At 39.9% G+C, this 20,839-nt stretch overlaps 1 protein-coding gene across 4 annotated transcripts in view; it reads left to right on the top strand.

Moving 5' to 3' along the window:
• Positions 1 to 20,839, top strand: part of TTLL5 (tubulin tyrosine ligase like 5) — a 136,524-nt gene that overhangs the window by 43,601 nt on the left and 72,084 nt on the right. For all 4 annotated transcript variants that reach the window (XM_075030138.1, XM_075030137.1, XM_075030136.1 and 1 more), the window contains 12 exons: positions 2,278 to 2,391; positions 2,747 to 2,838; positions 3,453 to 3,515; positions 4,466 to 4,504; positions 5,453 to 5,598; positions 6,636 to 6,927; positions 11,041 to 11,161; positions 12,879 to 13,025; positions 15,335 to 15,435; positions 18,199 to 18,332; positions 18,965 to 19,078; positions 19,482 to 19,892. In XM_075030138.1, coding sequence (XP_074886239.1) covers positions 2,278 to 2,391; positions 2,747 to 2,838; positions 3,453 to 3,515; positions 4,466 to 4,504; positions 5,453 to 5,598; positions 6,636 to 6,927; positions 11,041 to 11,161; positions 12,879 to 13,025; positions 15,335 to 15,435; positions 18,199 to 18,332; positions 18,965 to 19,078; positions 19,482 to 19,892 — 1,774 coding nt within the window. The remainder of the gene's footprint in view (positions 1 to 2,277; positions 2,392 to 2,746; positions 2,839 to 3,452; positions 3,516 to 4,465; positions 4,505 to 5,452; positions 5,599 to 6,635; positions 6,928 to 11,040; positions 11,162 to 12,878; positions 13,026 to 15,334; positions 15,436 to 18,198; positions 18,333 to 18,964; positions 19,079 to 19,481; positions 19,893 to 20,839) is intronic.

Genomic DNA, 20,839 nt, shown 5'->3' with positions numbered 1-20,839 from the left:
GTTCTCATTGTTTGTTTTTTTTTTTTTTTTTTTGAGGTTTCCCAGCAGGAAGGAAGGTAGGACAGATGGAATCATCTTGAGAACCTAATTCATTTTATGCGCTGCTGTTTGTATAATTCTGTGTTAGTTTAGCTGAGGCTGAGAAGAGAGCCTTATTGAATAATGAAGTTTCATAGAGAATAGGAAGGATCTTTGTGCCAGCTGCTGTCAGTGTGCCAACTGCTGCTTAGGATAATTAGAATTATGTGGAAACCAGAGATGCTCACAGAATTTGGAGATAAAACAAAGTGGTTGGATTTATCTATACTTTTAAAGATAAGCTGAATCAAAAAGGAAACAAGATCTTTGTGAAGTTAGAGACATTTGTGCTATAGCCAGAGAGAATTCTGCAGTGAAACACTGAAAAAAGTGTTTGTGCAGAAGTTCAGTAAAGTTAGAGTTTTTCTCTAGCATTTTGACAATAGTATAGTTTGTTCTTAGATAGGAGCCAGAGCTTCACTAGTCATAGGAGCCAGAGCTACCAATATGTAGGTATACATTTTCTGTATGTAATCAATGAAATCATCTCCATTGTATCCAGACAATTGAGATTATTTCATTGAAGTATTTCCTTAGTAAAGGAGATCATCTGATAGGATGAAAAATTTCCTGTAATATTCTCTTTGAGCAGCAGTTATCACATGATGATTGTTACGGTAGTGTCAGGAAATGGTTTTTAAGAGGAGGTTACCTAGCAGAAGATTTTAGAGGAAGTTATTAAAGTTGTTGAGCTGTGCTTTTTGAAATGGAGGCCAGGTTAGGAAGAAAGACTAAAAGCCTTTCAACTTAATGCCATCTGCAGCATCAAGCAAACCTGTTTGACTACTGACATTTTTATTTCTTCTGCAAATGCTTGTCTCCTACCTTCTCATCCAGATTGTCTCATTTCCTCTTGTTTTATTTAATCAGTTTTCATTAGGCTTAACAAAATGTTTCAGCTGGCACCTGCTATGTCTGTTTTCTCTTTGGATCTTTCTGTGCCAATCACTGCAGTGTAACCCATTCTAGTGCAATGCCTGTTCCTTTTGCGGTGTTTATAACATTGGATAAGTGAGGAATCAATCCTTTTCATGCTGTTTGTGCCCTTTGCCTCCCTATTTCAGAATCTGCAAATTCTGAATAGCCGCTTACAATTTCTAATGAAACAGGGAGAATGGAATTCAGTTCCAATAGTCTTTACAAATAAAATTACAACCTGATCTTGCCATGAGTTTTATTTGTATCTGAGCGCTATGGGATATTCCCCTGCTCATCCAGCTTAAGGTTTCTCATCTTTTTCTCTTCTTTCTAGATTAAGAAGTCTCTCTGTGCATTCTTTGCTCAGTATAGTGATAAACGAAAATTTGAATTTTGTATAAAGGCATGAGACCTTCTCAGCTAGACTCTTAATGCTATTTTTACAGAGGTAGTTATCTGAACTGGGCCTAAGACCAGCTAAAATGTACTTGAGAACATGTTCAAAGATTTCAGTCTTGCTGGGATTTTAAGATTTTATAATCCTGCTAATTTGAAGACACTTTGAATTCCTGTCCTTTGTTAGAATTGATCAGGACTGCCCATCAGGTTAAGAATGAGCCTGGAGAGGCTGTCTGCAAATTATTTCTTATTTTTTAAATTTGCATGTGTCTGCAAATTTGCATGGTATATCTACGCACATATACAAGATCTGTCCGTTAAGTGTGAGAAGTAGCAAGACGAGATCCAGCAGTATAGTAACAAAAGAATTACAGGTGGTGAACTGAATTTTTCACTTTTCCCCTGCAACTTTATCTCATCAGTGAATTACAGTTCTGTTCTTCTAGTGTAGCAACACAACTGGAACAGAGAATCATGATTCTTGTACCATTGAGGTGTGAATCCAAGTGTATTTGGGGCCTGTGAGTGTGAAGCTGGCTTTTGGTGCCCCTTGGGTGAGAATTTTTCTGTATGAAATCCTGGCTTTGGTGCTTTTGCATATGTCTCATGTTTTTCTGGAAGGGGCCAGGGGTGTAAATACTGGCACTGATGCCTGAATTGAGTCCTGCTGCGTTAAAAACTAGGAATGTGAATACTCACACTTTGTGCCCGCTGCTGTGTGGACTCTTCAACAGCTGAAGTGTGGAATTGTGAATTCTGGCTGCAGTACTCTGGAGTGTAGATTCTGCTGGGAACAGGATCCTGGAGTTTGAATGTAACTTTTTTTTTAAAGTAAGTTGAGAGAGGAAAAGGGGAAAATCTGGTTTCACACTGTCTCTACAGCGTACCCGTCCTCTGTCTGCCAGTGATGCTGAAATTAAAAACCCAGTGCCCTCAGGCAGGGAAAAAGCAACAGGAAGGCAAGGCAGCTCTGTGCTAGGTCTCTCCATGGAGGAGGTAAGTAGGCTATTAAATACCTTTTATTTACCTTGGATTTCACGCAATATGTGGGGTTATTTGCTCAGCAAAAAGCAAGTGCATGTATATGAAAAACATGACAGAAGTATAATTTTTGAAACAGAACTTCTGAGTTTTACTGCTGGTACTGACCTTGCCCTCAGTTATGCCAGGTGTGATAAACTCCTTCAGAATTTAAATGCAGGATAAAATTGCTTAAGGATATCATGTGTACCCAGCCCACTCCCAGGACTGCAGTAATAGTCCTGTCCTCTGAAACTCAGAGATTTTTCTAGGGTTCATTCTTCATCGTATCTATTTTGCTGGCTATTTTTTTTTTCTTTTTTATTCCAAGATAAAAGTTCTTCATCGAGTGAGAGAGGAGAATGAACGGAGAGGAGGCTTCATCCGGATATTCCCTACCCCATTAACGTGGGACCTTTATGGGTAAGAATAAGAATCCAATAGGATGGCTCAGTGTTGCACGGATGCTCTGTGTTGAGGGATATTCTGTGTTAGGTATATGTAGATCAACCAGCTTAGCAATCAGAAAGGCGCATATTGAGGGTTTTGGTAGAGTTTATTTTAGTGTTGAGGATGCATTTTTCTGATCCCTTGTTTTTAACTGCTGCTGCTTTGCCTAACTGCACCTTATGGAAGGCTATCAAGCATTGTTTCTGATGTTGCTTTTCTGTCAGAATAAAAATGTCTTCACTTCAGATAATCCATTCCTACTATCTGCTTTTACATTCTAGAGCTGCGCATACTGTGTACTCTGTCATTAGGCCATCAACACAGTATAGGGCTACATCCTGTGAGTGATACTATATTACGCTTTTCTAATTTTTTTCCAGTCTGTAATGTTTCTCCGTGTCTCTTGCCTCACCAGGAACTTCAGCTGAGAAGTGATATCTCTCCTCCTTTCCTTTTTTCTGTTATGGTACAGCATATTGTCTCAATCCACTTCTGGGATGTTCTTTATAGATAATTTATTTCTGTATTAAGCTGCCTTTCATTGTGTTGAACACTATCTTGATACATCCTATATTTTGATTTTCTAGATCCTTTTTAGAGCACAAGACATCAATGAACTACATGCTGGCTACACGTCTGTTTCAGGACAGGTAGAAAGTTTTCTATTTGGGAGGGAGGCAAAGGGCACAAACAGCATGAAAAGGATTGATTCCTCACTTATCCAATGTTATAAACACCGGTCTGTGATTTACGGGGGTGGTAATAGTTGTGTGTCTCTTCTCTAGTGTGCCAGTGACTGTGGAGGTTTCTCACATTTTTGTGTTATGCTTCTGAATCCAAGGGCAAAAAGGACAATACACAAAAGGCGTGGGAGTTGTTGGAGTAAAAAGATGACTATAGACATGAAAAACCTTCAAGCACCTAGGTTTCTCTATGAAGGGATTATAGGTGGTCCTTGCTTAGCTTTTGTTTCAAATTTAAAGTCAGTTTAGAGCTTGTCCTCATGTAAAGTAAGCACTGAAATTTACTCCAAAGGTTTAGTATCCCTAGCTCTTGACCTGTGCAAACATTATTTGATGCCTCATTCTCTGGGCTGTGCTTGGGTGGAAATGACAGTTCATGCCACTAGCTGAACTTCCATTGAGAGTTGTGTGCAATATCTTTCATTGTGTATTTAACACCCTTCCTTCTCAATGGTTTTTCTTATCCAAATTTGAGATCCACAGTAAAGTAACTACAGAGTAAGGCTAGGGTTGCTGACTGAGGAGGCAATATTTACAGAAGCTCTTCCTGCATCAGCACTGTAAGGTGGTTTGTTTGCGGTTTTTTGGGGTTTTTTTTTGGTTTTTTTTCTGTGTACTTTCAGGGGTGTGTCTAAAGGGTAGCTCCAAATGGCACCTTCTCCAATGCAAGCATCAGTTGTAGAACAGCTGCTCAGATTTCCTCTTTTTGAGCCTTTTTTTTCCTCCTTTAAGATAGAACTCACAAGGAATTCTGTAAATTTGGCCTTTTCACTGTACACCTGAAAGACTTCAGAGGGTTTTTAATCCAGGTGATGATCCAGAATGGAAGGTAATTTTTGCCGTTTTTCCCTTTGTAGGGGCAAGATGAAAAGAGACTTCATCACTGGGAGATCCCGGTAAATGGCTTCTTAATTAAATAATTTGTACTTTGTAGGATTTATTCTAAGTTTAGATTTCCACTGCTTCATCTTCCAAGTCCTGGGTCAATGTGTTTTCTACCTGAAATCCTTCAAACTAATTTTAGGAAAGTAAATACAGTGAGCAAAGAGTATCCCAGCATGTGGAGAGCTTAAGTTTTGTTGGACTGGACCTTAAAGTTGCTCCTCTTAGGCTTCCTACTTTGGCATTCCTACCATATTGATAAGCCTCACCATTGAACTCTCTCAGAAGATCCTGTAATGCATAAGGGGTTTGGACTTCATATACCTATATTCACTTCACTAAATCTAAAACATAAATGGAGCAACAGGAATTTTCTGTGGATGTTCCCACTTATATTATAAAGAACACTTTGCTGGATCTTTGTGCACTGGCAGAAGTTGTTGTTTGTCTCCCTTAAGGAATCTGGCAGGGCTCCTTCTCCCTTGGTTTAGGCAGAACTTGTAGAACGGTTGTAATTTTTCACTTAGATTATGTTAAAATTCTTATCTCTGACCAAACAGTGAAGAACAAGCTGTCTACGTGAAAGGTTCAGAAGACAGGACTCAGGCCCACGTGCTCTCTTCCCACTCCCGTCCATTGTTTTGTACTCTTGCAATTCAATTTTCCCTATTAATTGTGCCTTGACCTGCTGCATGATGGACAGATGCTGCTTAGTCATGAAAGCATGACTCTAGATAGGTGTGTTTTGGGGCTTTGAGAGATGATGTTCTGTAAAGTACTTGGAAGAGTCCCTTCAAACTTTCACAGGCTTTAAATAGAGCAAGGTTAGACTGATCATAAATATTTCCTCCCTGTGTCAGGAAAACTGTTTCTTGAAGAAATTTAATCTACTAAGTCTCTTGTATCATCAGGGAGAGAAGTATAAAGGGAGATTGAGGATGTCTGTGTGTTATGCTTCCCAGAGCAGGTCTTAATGGAAGGCTGGATATGAGGCTGGAAGCTGTAGACTCTCATGCTCTCTTTTATGAGAGAAAGCTTGTTTCACTGGAGTTACGGAAGCGCCGGCGATGTCATGGCAAGGCTAGAGGAGCACGGACAAGATCATCAGGTATGCATGGCTAGAGTCTTGGATGAGTGGCTAGTCAAAAACAAGTAAGCAAGGACTTCTTAATTTGAAATGTGAGTGAATGGGGTTGTTCTGGCCTTTGTAGTCCCTAAAGGGATTCACAGGTTGAAGTTAATAGTTTTCATTTCAAGTGTTAATAGTTTTCACTTCATTCCTCTTACGAGCTTCCTGCTTCCTTAGTGCCTAGAATTTAATTCCCGCCATTCCACATCCCCAGGTATATGACTAAAGGTAATCAATATTTTCTTGAAGATGAGCTTGTGGTTGCATTTGGGGTACAGGAATTCAACAGTATGTGTGCCTCTATAGTCCTCCAGCTTTTCAGAGAAAGATGAAAACTTGGGACCTTCCAGGCTGGTTCTCCTACACAGCATTGACTCTAAGCTGTTGCAGAGAGAGAAATCCTTCTTATCCAAGCTGATGTGGGAAAAACTTAAAAGGGTACAGAGGTTAATGATCCTCACAAGTGGCTGTTCCTGAAGCCGTTATCTAAATTCTTTCTAGTAGCTATGTGATACTGACTGCAATGGGAGAGATTGTATGTTATAAAATGATTTTTGGTGCTATGTTAAGGTATGTGATCTTTATTGACACATGTAGAAGTTTAGATTTCATAGATTTGATTTTTCTGACGCACAAAAGTACAAAAATTGAGCATATATGTCAAGTGTAAGTGTATATATATATGTCAGTGTATATATATATAAAGATTAGGATAAAATATAGGAAAATGGCTTTGTTTCTCTTTTTTTTTTTTATTTGTAAAGTTAAGACAAGAATCTTGGTCTGTCTTCTCTGATATTGGGAAAATGGGCTTCTCAACTGTTCGATACACAAGCAGAAAGGCAGAAAGAATAATAAAGGGCAGCGATAGTTAAGATGCCATTCTAAAATTGTGTTGTTCTGTCCTTCTAGTAGAAGAGAGTTTAGAAGTAAACCAAAGGGTATAAATAGCAGGGCAGTCCTCCCCACTTCTTTTTTTTTCTTAACCAGCATAGGTGATTTCTCCTACACTACAGGGGCATCAGAAACAACAAAGCTGTCCCTCAAGTCAGATGCAGAAGGTGAGGAGGAAGAGGAGGTGGATGCAGGTGAAGATGAAGAGCTAGATAGAACTGTTGGCTCTCTTTCGGACACCCAGGTGAAAAGCAAGCCAAAGCTGTCTGACTTGGTGAAAACTGCTTGTAAGGAGAGGTTGCCAGAAAAACTTGACAAGAAAACTGGAGATGGAGGAGAGCTGTTCCTTCAAAAAACAGACTCAGGATCTCAGTTTAACTTGCTGCAGATTCTTCAAAAACATGGGAATCTGAGGTGAGAGATTTCTGCATATTGCCTTGAGTTTTGACTAGCAGCTAATATTGGTTAAAATATGGAGGATGTATGCTTAGTGCCACATTATGAATGAGTGTGAGGAGATAAGAGGATCCTAGAGAAAGGACCCTGGACTTTTGTCTAACCGTGGGCTGCCTTAACAACTAGTTGGCACAGAAAGGAGATAGTTGCAAAGACACAGAGTTTACCTAAATGCCTGACCTGTTGGATCAGTATAAAGGATAAGCTGTAGTGTCCATTGTTATTCTTTAATCTGGTGATGTAAGCTGTTCTTTGGTCAAGTCATGCTTCTAAAATGCCTCTCTATCTTAACTCAGGATGCCTGCTATTGAATTCTAAAATTAATCTTTTTAGTTCTTTGCATTTCCAAAGAAGTGGGTATAAGCATATGTTAAACTATCCAAGAAAGGTTGGGTAGGAATATCTCAGTGCTGCCTTTCCATGAAATTAGTTTTTTCATTTTTTTGCTTTTATTTTTGGTGATAGAATTTTTACCTCTAATAATAATCTCTGCTCAAGGTTATCACATCCTGAGAACAAGATAGGAGGTCATTTGAAAGTGACAAGTTACTGAAACATCTTATTGCCTGCTGTTAAGTATGACAGTGTGGGGCAGAGTATGTTCTGATGCATGGCTTTTTTGCTTGAAAAAAAGAGAGGTGCTGGAGGAGATTGTATAGAATAACACCAACCAGTGTCCTACTAAATGTTTAGAAGCATGATCCTCCCCTTAAATGTGGGTAGTAGAACTGTCTATTTGCAGGTGGACAGGAAGGGCAAAAAGAGCGATCATATATATCTGTGTAGGAGGATTTTACATCTTCTAGATAAGAAGCAGCATTGTTTTCTGTGAAAAATGTCCAAAGGTAGAGAAAATAACTGTTGCTTGTTGTTCTGTTTAGTTTCTGAGAGCATTTATGAATTACCAAGTGCATTTAGGGATTGTTCTAATGTCTTCTTGTGGCAAGGACATTTGCTGTCATGACAGGGAAGATTCTGAAACCTGTTTGAGGACAGACATAACAATGCTGTCATCTGCCTATATCTGACTCCTGCTGAGAACGTAAGCTTTGTCTGGTGTTCCTGGCAGAATCTTGCTCAGCACCTTGTACTGTTGGGATTCCCCACAGAAGTGTGGAAGGCTTGTGGTGACCTCATGTTTCAGGATTGTGCTGGGCTTGGCCCCATCTGATCTGTCATTGATGAAAGCTTTGCTCGTGGGGTCAACAGGCAGAGGAGCTGAAGTAATGAAATTTTCATCCAAAAGAAACCAGGCCTATTCTAGTCAGTTTTTGTAAGTGGTAGGACTTCTCTCTCTCCTTTAGTTGACCTGATGAGGCAGTTTCTCTACCTTCCACACATTGGGTGGTGAAGAGGTAACAGTTAAATGAAACCTGTTTCCCCAACTGTGCCATTCCCAGGGAAGTAAAGAGAAAATGGGGTTACTGGTTCCTGCGTTTAAGGCCTCAGGTTTCAATATTCCACACACTGGAGGAGAAGCAGTGTTATACAAGGACCTTCTTCAGTTTCCCATTTTGTAATCACAGAAGTATCAGGTACAGACAAAGAATTGTATTACTGTGCTGATGTTGATAACGTCGGGGGGGGCGAGGGGTCCTTAATTCCTGCCAGCACAAATTTTGAACTCCTCGTCATGAGATGTTTGAGTTATACCTAAAACAAACCTGGCAGCCCTAGAGAGCCCTCAGGGGAGAGCCTTTTCTGATACATGGTGGCTTGATCTATAAAATATTAGTTCTTAGTCAGGGTTCAGGATCTTCTCCTGATGTTCCAGACGTGGGAAGAGAAGGTAGGTGTGGTGACTAGCAGCATACAGAGCTTGGAAATGTTACAAGGTCTGCTGTGTATTCTGGAGTTCACTGCAAGACAGGAATTGTAACCAGGTATTTTTATCATGTTTTATTTACTGCAGTACTGGTACAGCTATCCACAGAGGATGTTACTTTGAGACTCTTGTGAACTCATCATTTGCTTAGCCCTTCTTTAGACCTGGCATGGTCTTTCAGAAGCATCAAAAGCTAATGATTAAGCAGATGCATGAATACTTTTAATATATTTTATTTTAACTTCAATTCTTATCTAAATTGATACATCGATCTCTAGAAGTGCTATTGTGTTGTATGATTTCTATGTAACACTGTAATGAAGTGTTCATGAAATTTACAGACATATAAAACAGGAAGACCAAATTTGTGGACTGAGTTTTTAATGAAGTTTCAGGGACTAGTGTACATGGACTCATGAGGACCATATAAATACCTGACAATATTTCTAAGAAGCAGAGAACAAGTAGAGAAAAAATGGTGAGGTTCCTCAGGAATCAGTCTGAGGCTGATTTTAGTAATCAATTCAAGAATGACACAAAATGTAGAAATGTGCTAATGAATTTTGATGATGGAAAAGATTTGGGAGTTACTACCATGAGAGAAAAGTAGTGGAATAAATATGCTAAGAACTGGGTGACCATAAGGATAGGAATAATATAACTAGGATGAAATGCAGTAACACAAAGTGCAAGGGCATGCTTTTAGGAACTAATAATTTACTGCAGAAATTCTATCAGCTGCAAATTAATTATAAGGAAAAATATCTTGCATGCTTGTTGATCACAGGATTGCAAAGCTCTAGCTCATGCATGCATGAAAACACCAAATGTGGTCTAGGGTTTATCACTTGAGATAATTCTGAGACTTTATGTGGAATATAGTATACAGTTGCTATCACCCATGTTCATGGAAGATAAATTGTGACTGGAACAGGTTGAGACAAGCTGCTAGTCTCATCATGTCACCAATGTGGGTGCTTTGTTAGAAGACACTGAAAGATGTGGATAGTTCACACTAATAAAATGAAAACTATGAAAGAATGTAATTGCTGTTAATAAATACATTCAAGGAAGGAGCCTCATCAGGGTTGAAATTATTTAAGATACAGGACAATGTTGGAGAAAGAAAAAACAAATATAAACTGCTCATCAATGAAGCTAGGCTGGGTAGTAAAAGAAGGTTCCTAATTACTAGAACAGTTAAGTTCTGGAATAATATTCCAGGAAAGTAATGGGTTGAAAACTCTAGTTTGTTTTAAGATGAAACTTAATAATTTTATAGAAAAGATTAGGAGACTGCCTGTGATAGAAGGGGAATCTGTCACTGTCACTAAAGTCCATCTGTTTCTACATCCTTATGAAAAGGAAAGGAGAAATCATGCTTGGCAATTCAAGGGACAGCTTGTAGTGAGTATGGGGAAAACTATGAGGAAGAGTGGAGATTGGGAGAGCAGAATGTTGGAGGAGAGGGTTTAGGCCAAGATGACAGTGAACAGAATTAGGCAAAACTTTCAGCAATTTCTTTCACAACACATGCATACACTAAAGTGACTACCATTGTGAGGGAATGAGAAGTAATGTGTCCCTCCCAGTCCTACCCCAGTCCTCTCCTCCGTTCATGCTCACAGCTTCCCAATATGTTCAGCCAGCTGCACAGCAGATTTTGCTGATGTTCTTTCATTCTTCAGTGATGCCTTGCTCAATGATATTTGGCTTGTGTCCTTGGGCCAGCAGAGGAAGAGCTCACTTTCACAGACTTAATTCTTTCATTTCCGATGGGAATCGCAGAGCCTTTGTTATAACTCTGGCACCAGTACCAAGCTCTTTATGTATTTTATGGTTTGCTGTTGTGGTGTTCAAAATGTTTGTGAAGACACAGGCCCAAGAGAGCCTTGAATTTGGTTTAAAAATACAGTTTTGCTGATGTTCATGTTATTGGCTTTTGGAGGAGAGTAGCTAAGGCTGTGAAAAGGCAAGAAGAACATTCCATTTTTAGAGATGATCTTAGAACTCAGAGTGTCTGCTGTTTTTTTTGTATCTCCTGCAATACCTACCCCATCTTGGTGAACTGAAGGTCTGCTTGAAAATACTGGTGGGGTGAAGGGGTCCTCTTTCCCTTGAGCTTCAACATTTGTGCACCTAAGAGGTCCTTGCTGACTGTACTTTGGTCCATAAGCTGTGCCTGACTGCTGGAACCCTTCCCATTACTTCTCTGAAGATAGCTAACTGATTCTTTTGGTCCACAGCAAAGTGCAAGCTCGCAGGGCTTTCTCTGCCTATCTACAGCATGTTCAGTTGCGACTGATGAAGGAGGCTGGTGACCAGATCCAGAATCCCACCTGGGCTGCCAAAGAGGATGAGCAAATGGTAAGAAGCTTTGTGTTGGCCAGACGGAGAAGCCAAACTGAAATCTGCCTTAAGAGTTTTGAGGTCAATTCCCATCCTTGGAAGAACTGAAGTCCAACTGAGATTATAGTTGTCTATCTTTGTCCACCTGCCAATGCTGTATTTTTAATATACAGCAAAGTAGGACTGCTGACTGACATCTGAGCAGCAATAGAGTAGATAGCTCTTAATGACTAGAGTGTGGTTGACATTCAAGCTGCTCAGATTTTTCATTGGTTCTCCTTCACTGATCTCTGAGCTTACCTGCTTTTGAATTCTTCTCTCTAAGATTCTTTAAGATTAATTGGCAGTATCCAGTTTCTGCTGCGTTAAACAAAGCATACATCTACTCAAATAGAACAGGTACCCAGTTAAGCTTTTTCTCCTATGTACTGTTTTACTCTTTGTAGGAATCTGCGATTAGGAATCTTCCTTGCATTCTAGATAGAGAAAAAAGTAAAAGCCACTGAGGAGAGGAAGTTACTTTCTAGCATAGGCGGTTTTGGGTTTTTTTGTTTGTTTGTTTTTGGTTTTTGTTTTGGTTTGGTTTTCTGTGTTTTTTGTTTGTTTGGTTTGGTTTTTTTAAACATGTGGTGAATTTTTCTAGGCAGTATTTTAAGGCCCTATATTTAATGTATATACATTTTAAAGAGTGCAGCAAGCCCAGATACCCTCACAAACTTTTCTAAAAGAGCTTTGTACTGTAGGCTCTTGAGCTTTCTGCAAATCCAAATGTATCCTTGCTGAATGTATGTTGCAGGGAAACAGCCAGTGCAGTTCAGAGATAAAATTGTGTGTCAAGAATAATCAGTCGACTCAGTGGAAAATGTTACCCCTGCTCTTTCCAAGTGGAAATTAAATCTGGCTTTTTGAGAGTCACTTTGTCTGCTGTACTGTGAAAAATAATGTTTAAAATAACAGATCAAACCAGCCTGGAGTAATGGCAGTGAGAGGCGAGCTGTGAAATCCAATAGTTTGGCTGTGAGGCTGCTCATTTATGCATTAGCAGAGCTCCTAACCAAAAGCAAATCCAGAGGGGAGACAAAAAGGGTTCAAAACACCCACAGGATGCATCTTGCCTTAGAATCTGCTTTGCTGTATGTTTCCCCCACCAGAGGTCAAACAGACATGGTGGGGGATTGGAATTAAATGGCTGTAGATGTAGTCATCTGTTGCTGTGGCAAGTCTGTGGCAATAGTATACATACATGAAAAGTGATGAAATGGAGCTACATCACTGTAGTGGAGATATCTGACCAAGATCCCCTTCCCTGTGATAGTGCTGAGAGGGTTTTATGTTAGTACACTTCATCACAGGCTTTCTTTAACACACTGCAGGTTGTTTTTTGGAAATGTTTTCCTAAGGTATTGGACTTTCCAGGTTATTCTGTGTTGTTCCTGCTTTTTGCTGCTTGTTTTTTTGTTTTCTTCATCTGCCATGCTTTTCAGACAGTCCTCAAGTGTTCCCAATTCTGACCCACCTCAGGCAAGGCACACTATTGTTCTTCTCTCCTCACCTTGGATTTGTAGGGCTATATTAAAAATGCACATTGCAGAATGCTTTTGCCTGTCAGTTGTCAGCTCATTTTTTCAGGACAGTGTGTTTAGTTCTTGCCAGTCATTAGCTGCTGTAATACCTCTGTTCTTTTGCCCACATCTTGCAGCTGATCCATTGTTAACTCCATCTCTCTTGCTTGCAGGAGCTTGTGGTACGCTTTCTGAAGCGAGCTGCCAGCAATCTCCAGCAGTCCTTGAGGATGCTACTCCCCAGCCGTCGTTTAGGACTAAATGATCGTCGTCGTATCTTGGCTCACCAGCTGGGCGAGTTCATAATCTGTTATAACAAGGTGACTAATTCTTTCTTGTTTCTTCTTTTGGTAGCTCTTTTTTGGTTTCTGTTCTCTTCTTCTGGTAGCTCTTTTTTGGTTTCTGTTCTCTTCTTCTAAAGTATCTCCTGCTGGCTGCTGTCACAGTCAAGACAGCAGACTGTTTTAAAGGCTCTGTTCTGTAATGTACATGGTCTGTTTGCAGTTGTGCATCCAGTAATGGTAGTTTGTCTGTTCAAATTGTCGGATAGACAACAGTATTGCTACATTATGTGTGCAGTCTGGTAATCATGTGCATAAAAGTAAAAGTAAGTGTTGAAATGAAGTGGAATTCAATTAGCATTTGCTTTTTCTTTGGCTTGTCTTCAATTCTAGTGCTTTGAAATGCTTCTTCCCATTTCTCCCTATTTTTATTATGCTTCTTTAGAGATAATTATTTTGTACAGAACAGTGTGAAATATGTATTTTACCATTTGTTTGGTATACTGAGGGACTGCTACCTATCTGTAGTATGGGAGTCTGTATGTGTTGTTATAGGAAGTAGGTCCTAGTTTAAATAATTTTCACCTCTTTAGATGTAGAAGATGCTGTTCTTAGCATAGTGGTTTCATGCGAATCCTTGTTTTGCAAGAACAGCTTCCCCTTTCCTTTGCTGCCTAGCATTTCTTTAGTGTTAGAACAAGGGTAGTTTAAATTTTGCTTTCAGAGGCTGCTGAGCACACAGGCCTCCAAGCTCCTACTCGTTAGCAGAGGATGTTCACTTATATTACCTTGTCAGAACTGACATCTGGTAATTTGATCTGTCAAAGCAAGGTTGGTATTGAACCAAATCTGTTCCAGGGAGTGCCTTGTATGCCTAATGCTCACTGAATTACTGTGTTAGGAGTAACCACAAAACACTTGGGTGGCTCTGTGGTGAGTGAAGAACGCAGCTGCTTTGGATATAATTTCCACTCAAATTGTATTCAAACATCAGGATTTTCTGCTAACTCTTGAGTAAATTCACAAAATAAAGCTGTGTAACTGGCAATAAATCAGTGCATAAACATATTTTCTTAGTTAAAACAAGTGAGAACAGATCACTTGAGGTTTTAGGATGTACACATTTAAGCTATTGAGAGACTCTTAGGCTATGAGGTTTTTGATGTCTGATTCCAACGTATAGATGACTTTCATTGACTTGTAACTTCAGATTTAGTAGGGCAATCCTATTAACCATTATGTATCTTCTGTAATGACACAGAAGAAAAAATACTATCTCCAGCAAACTACATAAACCAGATCACATACTGTCCAGACTTCACTTAAGTAGTGAAGGGTAGAGACATGTCCCAGAGTGGCTTTTTCTTTCCCCTCTTGAATTATCTTTCAAAAGATGTATGTGACCTTTTCATTATGGGAATGCTCAGAGTACCAGTAGGAAGTAATGAAGTGGAGGTCAAGTCTGGTCAGATAAAGCTTGTATGCTGGTATTGGTATTTCAGACAGGCCTGTAGGTTTTTTTTTAAACAGAAATGTTTGTATCAATACAACCTCTAGTGTCAACAAGTTCTACTGGTGTAAAATAGATCATTTATATCTGAGAGCTTGCTCCCGTTCTCACACACAAAGGCTTATCATCTTTTATTCCAGTATATTTTAGTGTATAAATGCATATTTGCCACAAGCTGTACTGTTTTACTTTCTTTACTTTTGCTAAAGCAATATATTTTTGGTATGTAGATAAGTCCTCAGCAATTTGCTGCATGACAAGAGAAATTTACTCAAGAAGAGAACTCCTAGTTTATGGTAGGAAATGTGGATGCCCTCAGCAGACCTTCTTGATTGAGTTTCTCTATTTTATATTTTTGTCCTCCTTTCTTTCGGAATATCTCCTTTTGGGACAGATGCTCAAATAAAAGCTATTTTGAGGAGCTCTGTATTTGTGACAGAAACGGGAAAAGTAGAAAGGAGACCTGATATCTGTAAAGAATGATTTCCCCCCCCCCCTGCCTCCATACTTCCTTATGTCCCAGCAAAGGGTGTATTTGAAGGAGCAGCAGCTTGTATTTATGAAGGCTTGACCTCTTCTCAGCAAATTAATTCTAATAAGTTATGTCAGGTGGGGGAATGAGGAGTTTAGTGTATGCTTAGCATGCTGTCTCTTGGGGCTGTCTATATTTATCCATTCTGTTGCACATAGTGAAATACTTATAATTTGGCTCTTTGGAGTTGATGTTCTTTTTTCCTTAGATCCCATGGAAATGTTTTTTGTCTTCTCTGAGCTGTAGCTATGCCATGGAACATAAAGTAAATACATAGAGATACTTACTGATACTGCTTATTAACAGGAAACGGAGCAGATGGTTCAGAAAAGACCAAAAAAGAAACAGGAAGAGGAGGAGGAGGGAGTGAATCCTGAAGGTTTTCAGAACTTTATTACCAGAGCAAGGTAGGAATAAATTTTATTCCCTTTGATAAAGGATCTCCCAGCCCTGAAGGTGATGGGATTGTTCTAAGGATGATCTGATTGATCTAAAGGCCTCCAGATACCTTTATTGACTGTAGCACCTGCTTCTGCTCTTGCTGGGGGACAGAGAACTTGTCTTTTCTCTTTTCTTCCTTCCAGCAGCCAAATACTTGTAGCATCAGCATCTGGTGCATTGAGAAGGACATACAATAGATGTTTTGACCATTAAGTAGATTCCCAAAGGATAGCAGTGGTTGCCCTGGTCTGTGTAAATTTCAAACTGATGCTGGTGAGCTAATGGTTGCCTTTCCTGTGATGCTGGCGCGAATGTGGCAGTACTTTGGAAGGAGAATGAAACTAGAGCTGCTGCTCAGATGGCCTTGAGCTGCTGTGGTTGAACAGTTGTTGTGGCTCTGGCTCTCAAGTTTCTGCTCTCAGAAACAAACTTCATGCTTGCTGCCTCTGTTCAGGAACTCTTCAGGTCCAGACTTTCTGAGATGAGGAAGGAAGGGAGTTAGACTCCCTGTCTTCATCCTAACCTCTTATTTGGCTTGCTAAGGCAGTTCAGTGCAAGCGGTTCACAATGAAAAAGCAGCATTTTCTGTGAATTTTATCTAACTCTGAACTCTATCTGCCTTAAACTTACAAAAGTCTGGTAGGAAATGTATTTTGAAAATAGGTAAATACTCTTTATGGCCTGTAGTATTGTATGAAAACCAATGGTATAGCTATCTGACCATCAAGAGGTCTGAAATTATTCAGTGAACCGGAATTATGTCCTCAAAGCCTCTGATTCTTGAGCACAAAACCCGATTCCTTTTGAGTCCCTTATTTGACCCATATATGACATGTCTATATGGGCAAGGACCTCTGTCAAAAGCTCGACAGGTAGAGTTTACCTGCCTTTTTAATGCCCTTCTATCTTCTCTGGTAAGGTTAACAGTAACTGCTTCTTTTTCATGATCAGTTATGAAACTGTTCTTTTTTTTTCTCTGTTTGGATAGCACTCAGTGACTGATTAGAGGTGGGTGATAGCTGAGGCTTCTTAACAAAGTTCAGGAGGCTTCACAGTCTCTTTTGATGCTACACTGTCATGAAAACAATGAATTTTACATTTTGCTAATATAACTGATGGAGTCATTACCACAACAGATTTACAGGCTCCAAGAAAAATCTCTCTGCTTTTCAGATAGAGTTCTATAAAAGAATGATACTCAAGATGTCTGACTACCATATACCATAGCATCTACTCCTGTCACTAGAAATGCACATTACATGGGCCCACGGCATGCTCTTGGTTCACTGACATCTCTGGCCACAAAAATGACTGTTGCCTCCTAGGGCAAGTCATTTTGATTTTTGCCAGAAATACTAAGAGATGGCTGTTTGGGGCAGAACTGCATAGTCTTCTGTTTCCATGTTATTGGCTACCATGCCATCATGGCCTGATGCATAGTCTAGGCTGTGACTGGAGATTTTTGCTGGATCATCTCCTGAGTGATAAAGAACAGCAAAAGCCAGTTTGCCAACGATCAGGCAATTTCTAGCAATGATGTTTCTGCTTCTTGTGAAGTATCAGGTATATTTGAAAACTCTAATACCTGACAATACTTTGCACTGTGCTTGAAGCTTAAATGAGTGAGCTAGTAATTTGGAGCCAAGCAAAGGGGATAGATTTCCACTTTGAGTGTTTGTTCTGCAGTACAGTGAATGCAACACTTGAGAAAATGGTTAATAAATGTTGCCACTTAATAATTGGGATTGTCTCGTTGACTCTCTAATGTCAACATCACATGGATGGCATTGTGCTTAGTTATACACATGCTACAACCATTGCTTCTAAATGTCCTCAGTGCAATGTAAAATTATATACTTATGCTGGTAAATTGACTTAAAAGCTTAAAGCACCTTTTCACCAACAACTTTTCATTCTTCCATTTTCTCTTCACCTCTATTCTTATTTGTTTGGGAGGAAAGATGAACTTTGCAGCATGCGCTGAAGGCCCAAACTCCAGTGGGATCAGTTTTAGACATTACTTTTACCAAAGCTCAGGCTAGCCAAGACTAGCGCAACTGTGATATGCAGAGGATGTTTTGCAGGATTATAACTGCTGCTATGCAAATTTATATTCCTGTGTTAAACTCTTGTTGTAACAAAAATGAGAAATATATGCAAGTTTTGTGAGATTCACAAAAATATTGACTGTTCTGTTTGTCTACCCTACAGTTTTGGCTAATTAACAAGCTCTTCCTTCCTCTTTCCTCATATCCCTCTGCCCCAACCCTGCCCCCAGCTGAATTGAAACTGCTAACGATGACTATAAAACAGAGTGCTGAGCTCAGTTCTTCATGAACAAGATAGCTGCTTGTTCTAGAGAGCACCTGGGGAAGATTCGCAAATTTAGTTGTGAACTGAATCTCTCCTGTTGAACTGATCTCCCCAAAAATGTGTTTGGAATTTTCACTTACTCTTTATTTATCCTGGGAAGGCTCCTGAATGCCTTGAATTTTCTACTGCATAAGAAAATGGCATTTCAGTGGGAATCTCAGGTTTAACCAAGGCATGTTCCTTTCCTTCTGCTCTTACCCTGCAGAACTGAGCAAATCATTAGCTTGTCTGGCCTCACCTTTTTTCCCTCCCCCCTCTTCAGTCTTCTTATTGTTTCTTGTCTTTGACTATCAGTTATGTGAATGCGGAAAAACTTAGAATCCTCACTTATATCCATTCTTCTGTCCTTATTGTAGTGAAAGTGACCTGGAGAAAGTGCTGACATTTTACACACACAAAAACAAGTCAGCAGGTGTCTTCCTAGGAACAAATTCCACAACCACAAAACCCAGCAACACCAGGAACCAGTCAGAGAAACAGGCTCAAGGGGGTAAGTTTTGCAGGTAGTTTTGAGATGATGTTGCCCAGACAAATCCAGTTTAACTTCAGTCTATGGAAAGAGAACAACCCCTCCAGACTGTTACTCAGGCTTTCAGGCTTCTTGAGGTTGCATATCTTTTTTTTTTTTTTTTTAACTGACTCTATACATGAAGACTAGAGTTAACTGCACTCCTACCTTTTTTGCCTGAAGTGAAATGGAATGAATCTGGACTAGCATTTATAAGGAACTAGATACGCTGGCTCATGACTGAAATGAGAATGTGCGAACTGAAGGCACTGAGATTTGAAATGAACAGAGAATCCTGAAATCAAAGTAAGGGTTGAGGGAAATCAAGGCCTGTTAAATTGTGCTGCCTGCAGTGAGCATACCCATTGAAGGGCAGAGTCTGTATAATTGACCCTAATTAGGTGTTCTGTGGAAGGAAGTACAGTGCCAGCCATACGTATCCAGTAGTCCATGCTACTGTACATGACAGCACAATTGTGATCAATAGAATTGCATGGTCTACAGTAAATATTAGCAAGAAAATCCACTGTAACAAGGTTTAAATTCTGCTGTCCTGTTCTAATGATATCACAGTTTGCATTGTTCTACTTCCTAACTCCTTGATTTTGTTATAGAACATCCTGACATGGTGAAAAAAATAAAAGGTGATCAGCCCCAAAATTCAGTTGCAGATCTGCCTGCAGAAGGAGCATTAAAAGGCTATAAACTCAAAGAAGTCAAATCAACCTGTAAGTGAACTGGCTTAAATCATCATCAAGAAAAAAATAATGAATGCATGTACTGTTTTTAATACTTTTTTAAACAAAGATTGGAACCTTTGGGTTCAAACTGAGGGATTGAAATGCCCAATTTTGAGGAAGATTCTGCAGGTTTTTCTTTTAAACTGAAAAGAAGATAATGTACAGTGAGCAGTATGAAAGAGTTAGCTGCTCCTCTGTGGGGGAAGACCTAGATAAGGCAAGCTTTGAAAGAGGATATTCATCATGTAGAGCCACTTCTTGTCTTTGCTGATACATAAGGTCATTTTGGCTTCAGTGTGTCTGAGTAGAGGAATCTTTGGTGTGTTGATGTTATCCAAAGGACCTGGAAAGCAGCTTTTTCTCATGTAGTGTGCTCATTATCTTTGTGTAGTTCCAGAAGGACCCACCTTCTCCTTAAATGCTGAAGTGAAATTACCTCAGTGCGGCCCTCCTAGTGCTTCTTCATCTGTTTGTGGTGCCACGTTCCAGAGAAGTACCAGTTCCTGGATACCAGCTCAGCCTCCAGCCTCTGAAAATTCACAGGTGCCTGGTCACCATTCATTGCCAGCTCCTCTGGTTGGTCCCAGGCTGATTCAGTCCCCATCCCCACTATCCTTCTTGCAGAGTACAGCTCCTGACAGCTCTTCTGTCTTCACAAACCCAGTGTCCAGTGAGGCTTCTAGCCTTGCAGGGTTACATCATTGTCATTCTGGTAGCTACACCATTGGCCCATTCTCATCTTTTCAGAGAGCTGCTCAGATCTACAGCCAAAGATTGTCCCGACCATCCTCTGCAAAAGTAGGTGAGTGTTCTGGGATGTATAATAACCTGCTAGTTCAGTATAGAGATTGTTCAATCTCTGTTCTGGAGTAGATAGAAATTTTACGTTTCTAGAATTATGAGTCTTGTTGAATGGTGCTAAATTTCTCATGGAAAGGCAGAGTGCAGAAAGCAGGCCTTGTTTGCCAAAGATGCCCTTTTATTGAGCAGATGAACAGGGAATCATAGAATCGTTTAGGTTGGAAAAGGCCCTTAAGATCATTGAGTCCAACTGTTAACCTAACACTGCCAAGTCCACCACTAAACCATGTCCCTAAGGGCCACGTCTATGCATCCTTTAAATACCTCCAGGGATGATGACTCAACCACTTCCCTGGCCAGCCTGTTCCAATGCTTGACAACCCTTTCAGTGAAGAAATTTTTCCTAATAGCCAATCTAAACCTCCCCTGACACAACTTGATGCCCTTTCCTCTTGTCCTATCACTTGTTACCTGGGAAACCGACACCCACTTCACTACAACCTCCTTTCAGGTAGTTGTAGAGACCGATAAGGTCTCCCCTCAGCCTTGAACTTTGAACTCAGCCTTTGAACTTGTTCGAAAAGAGCTGGGAAATGAATTATTGTATATTTTCACTTGATTCTGTTACTGACCTTTCTTGTTTATCTTTAGTGATTTTAATCTAGTTTTGGTCAGTAGAAGTCCTATCAGTCTATGTGCTGTTCTTAGTTCTGTGTTTCTCTACCATGCAGAGAAATCCTTTAACAAAACCTCATAATTGTTGAATACTTAAAGGTGTGTCAAGACCTCCAGAAAAAAGACCTGAATGAACCATTACTGTATCTCATTCTCTAGGACCCTTCAGCAGTGCCATATCCAAAAGTATCTTAAAAACAAGATCTAGAGACCTCTCATTTACCATGCTGGGGTAGAATATAGTTGTGCAATGCAACTTTAGAGTGTAAGGAA

The sequence above is a fragment of the Buteo buteo genome, chromosome 6 (assembly GCF_964188355.1).
Source record: "Buteo buteo chromosome 6, bButBut1.hap1.1, whole genome shotgun sequence".
NCBI lineage: Eukaryota > Metazoa > Chordata > Aves > Accipitriformes > Accipitridae > Buteo > Buteo buteo.
This window is presented reverse-complemented; position numbering and strand designations above follow the sequence as displayed.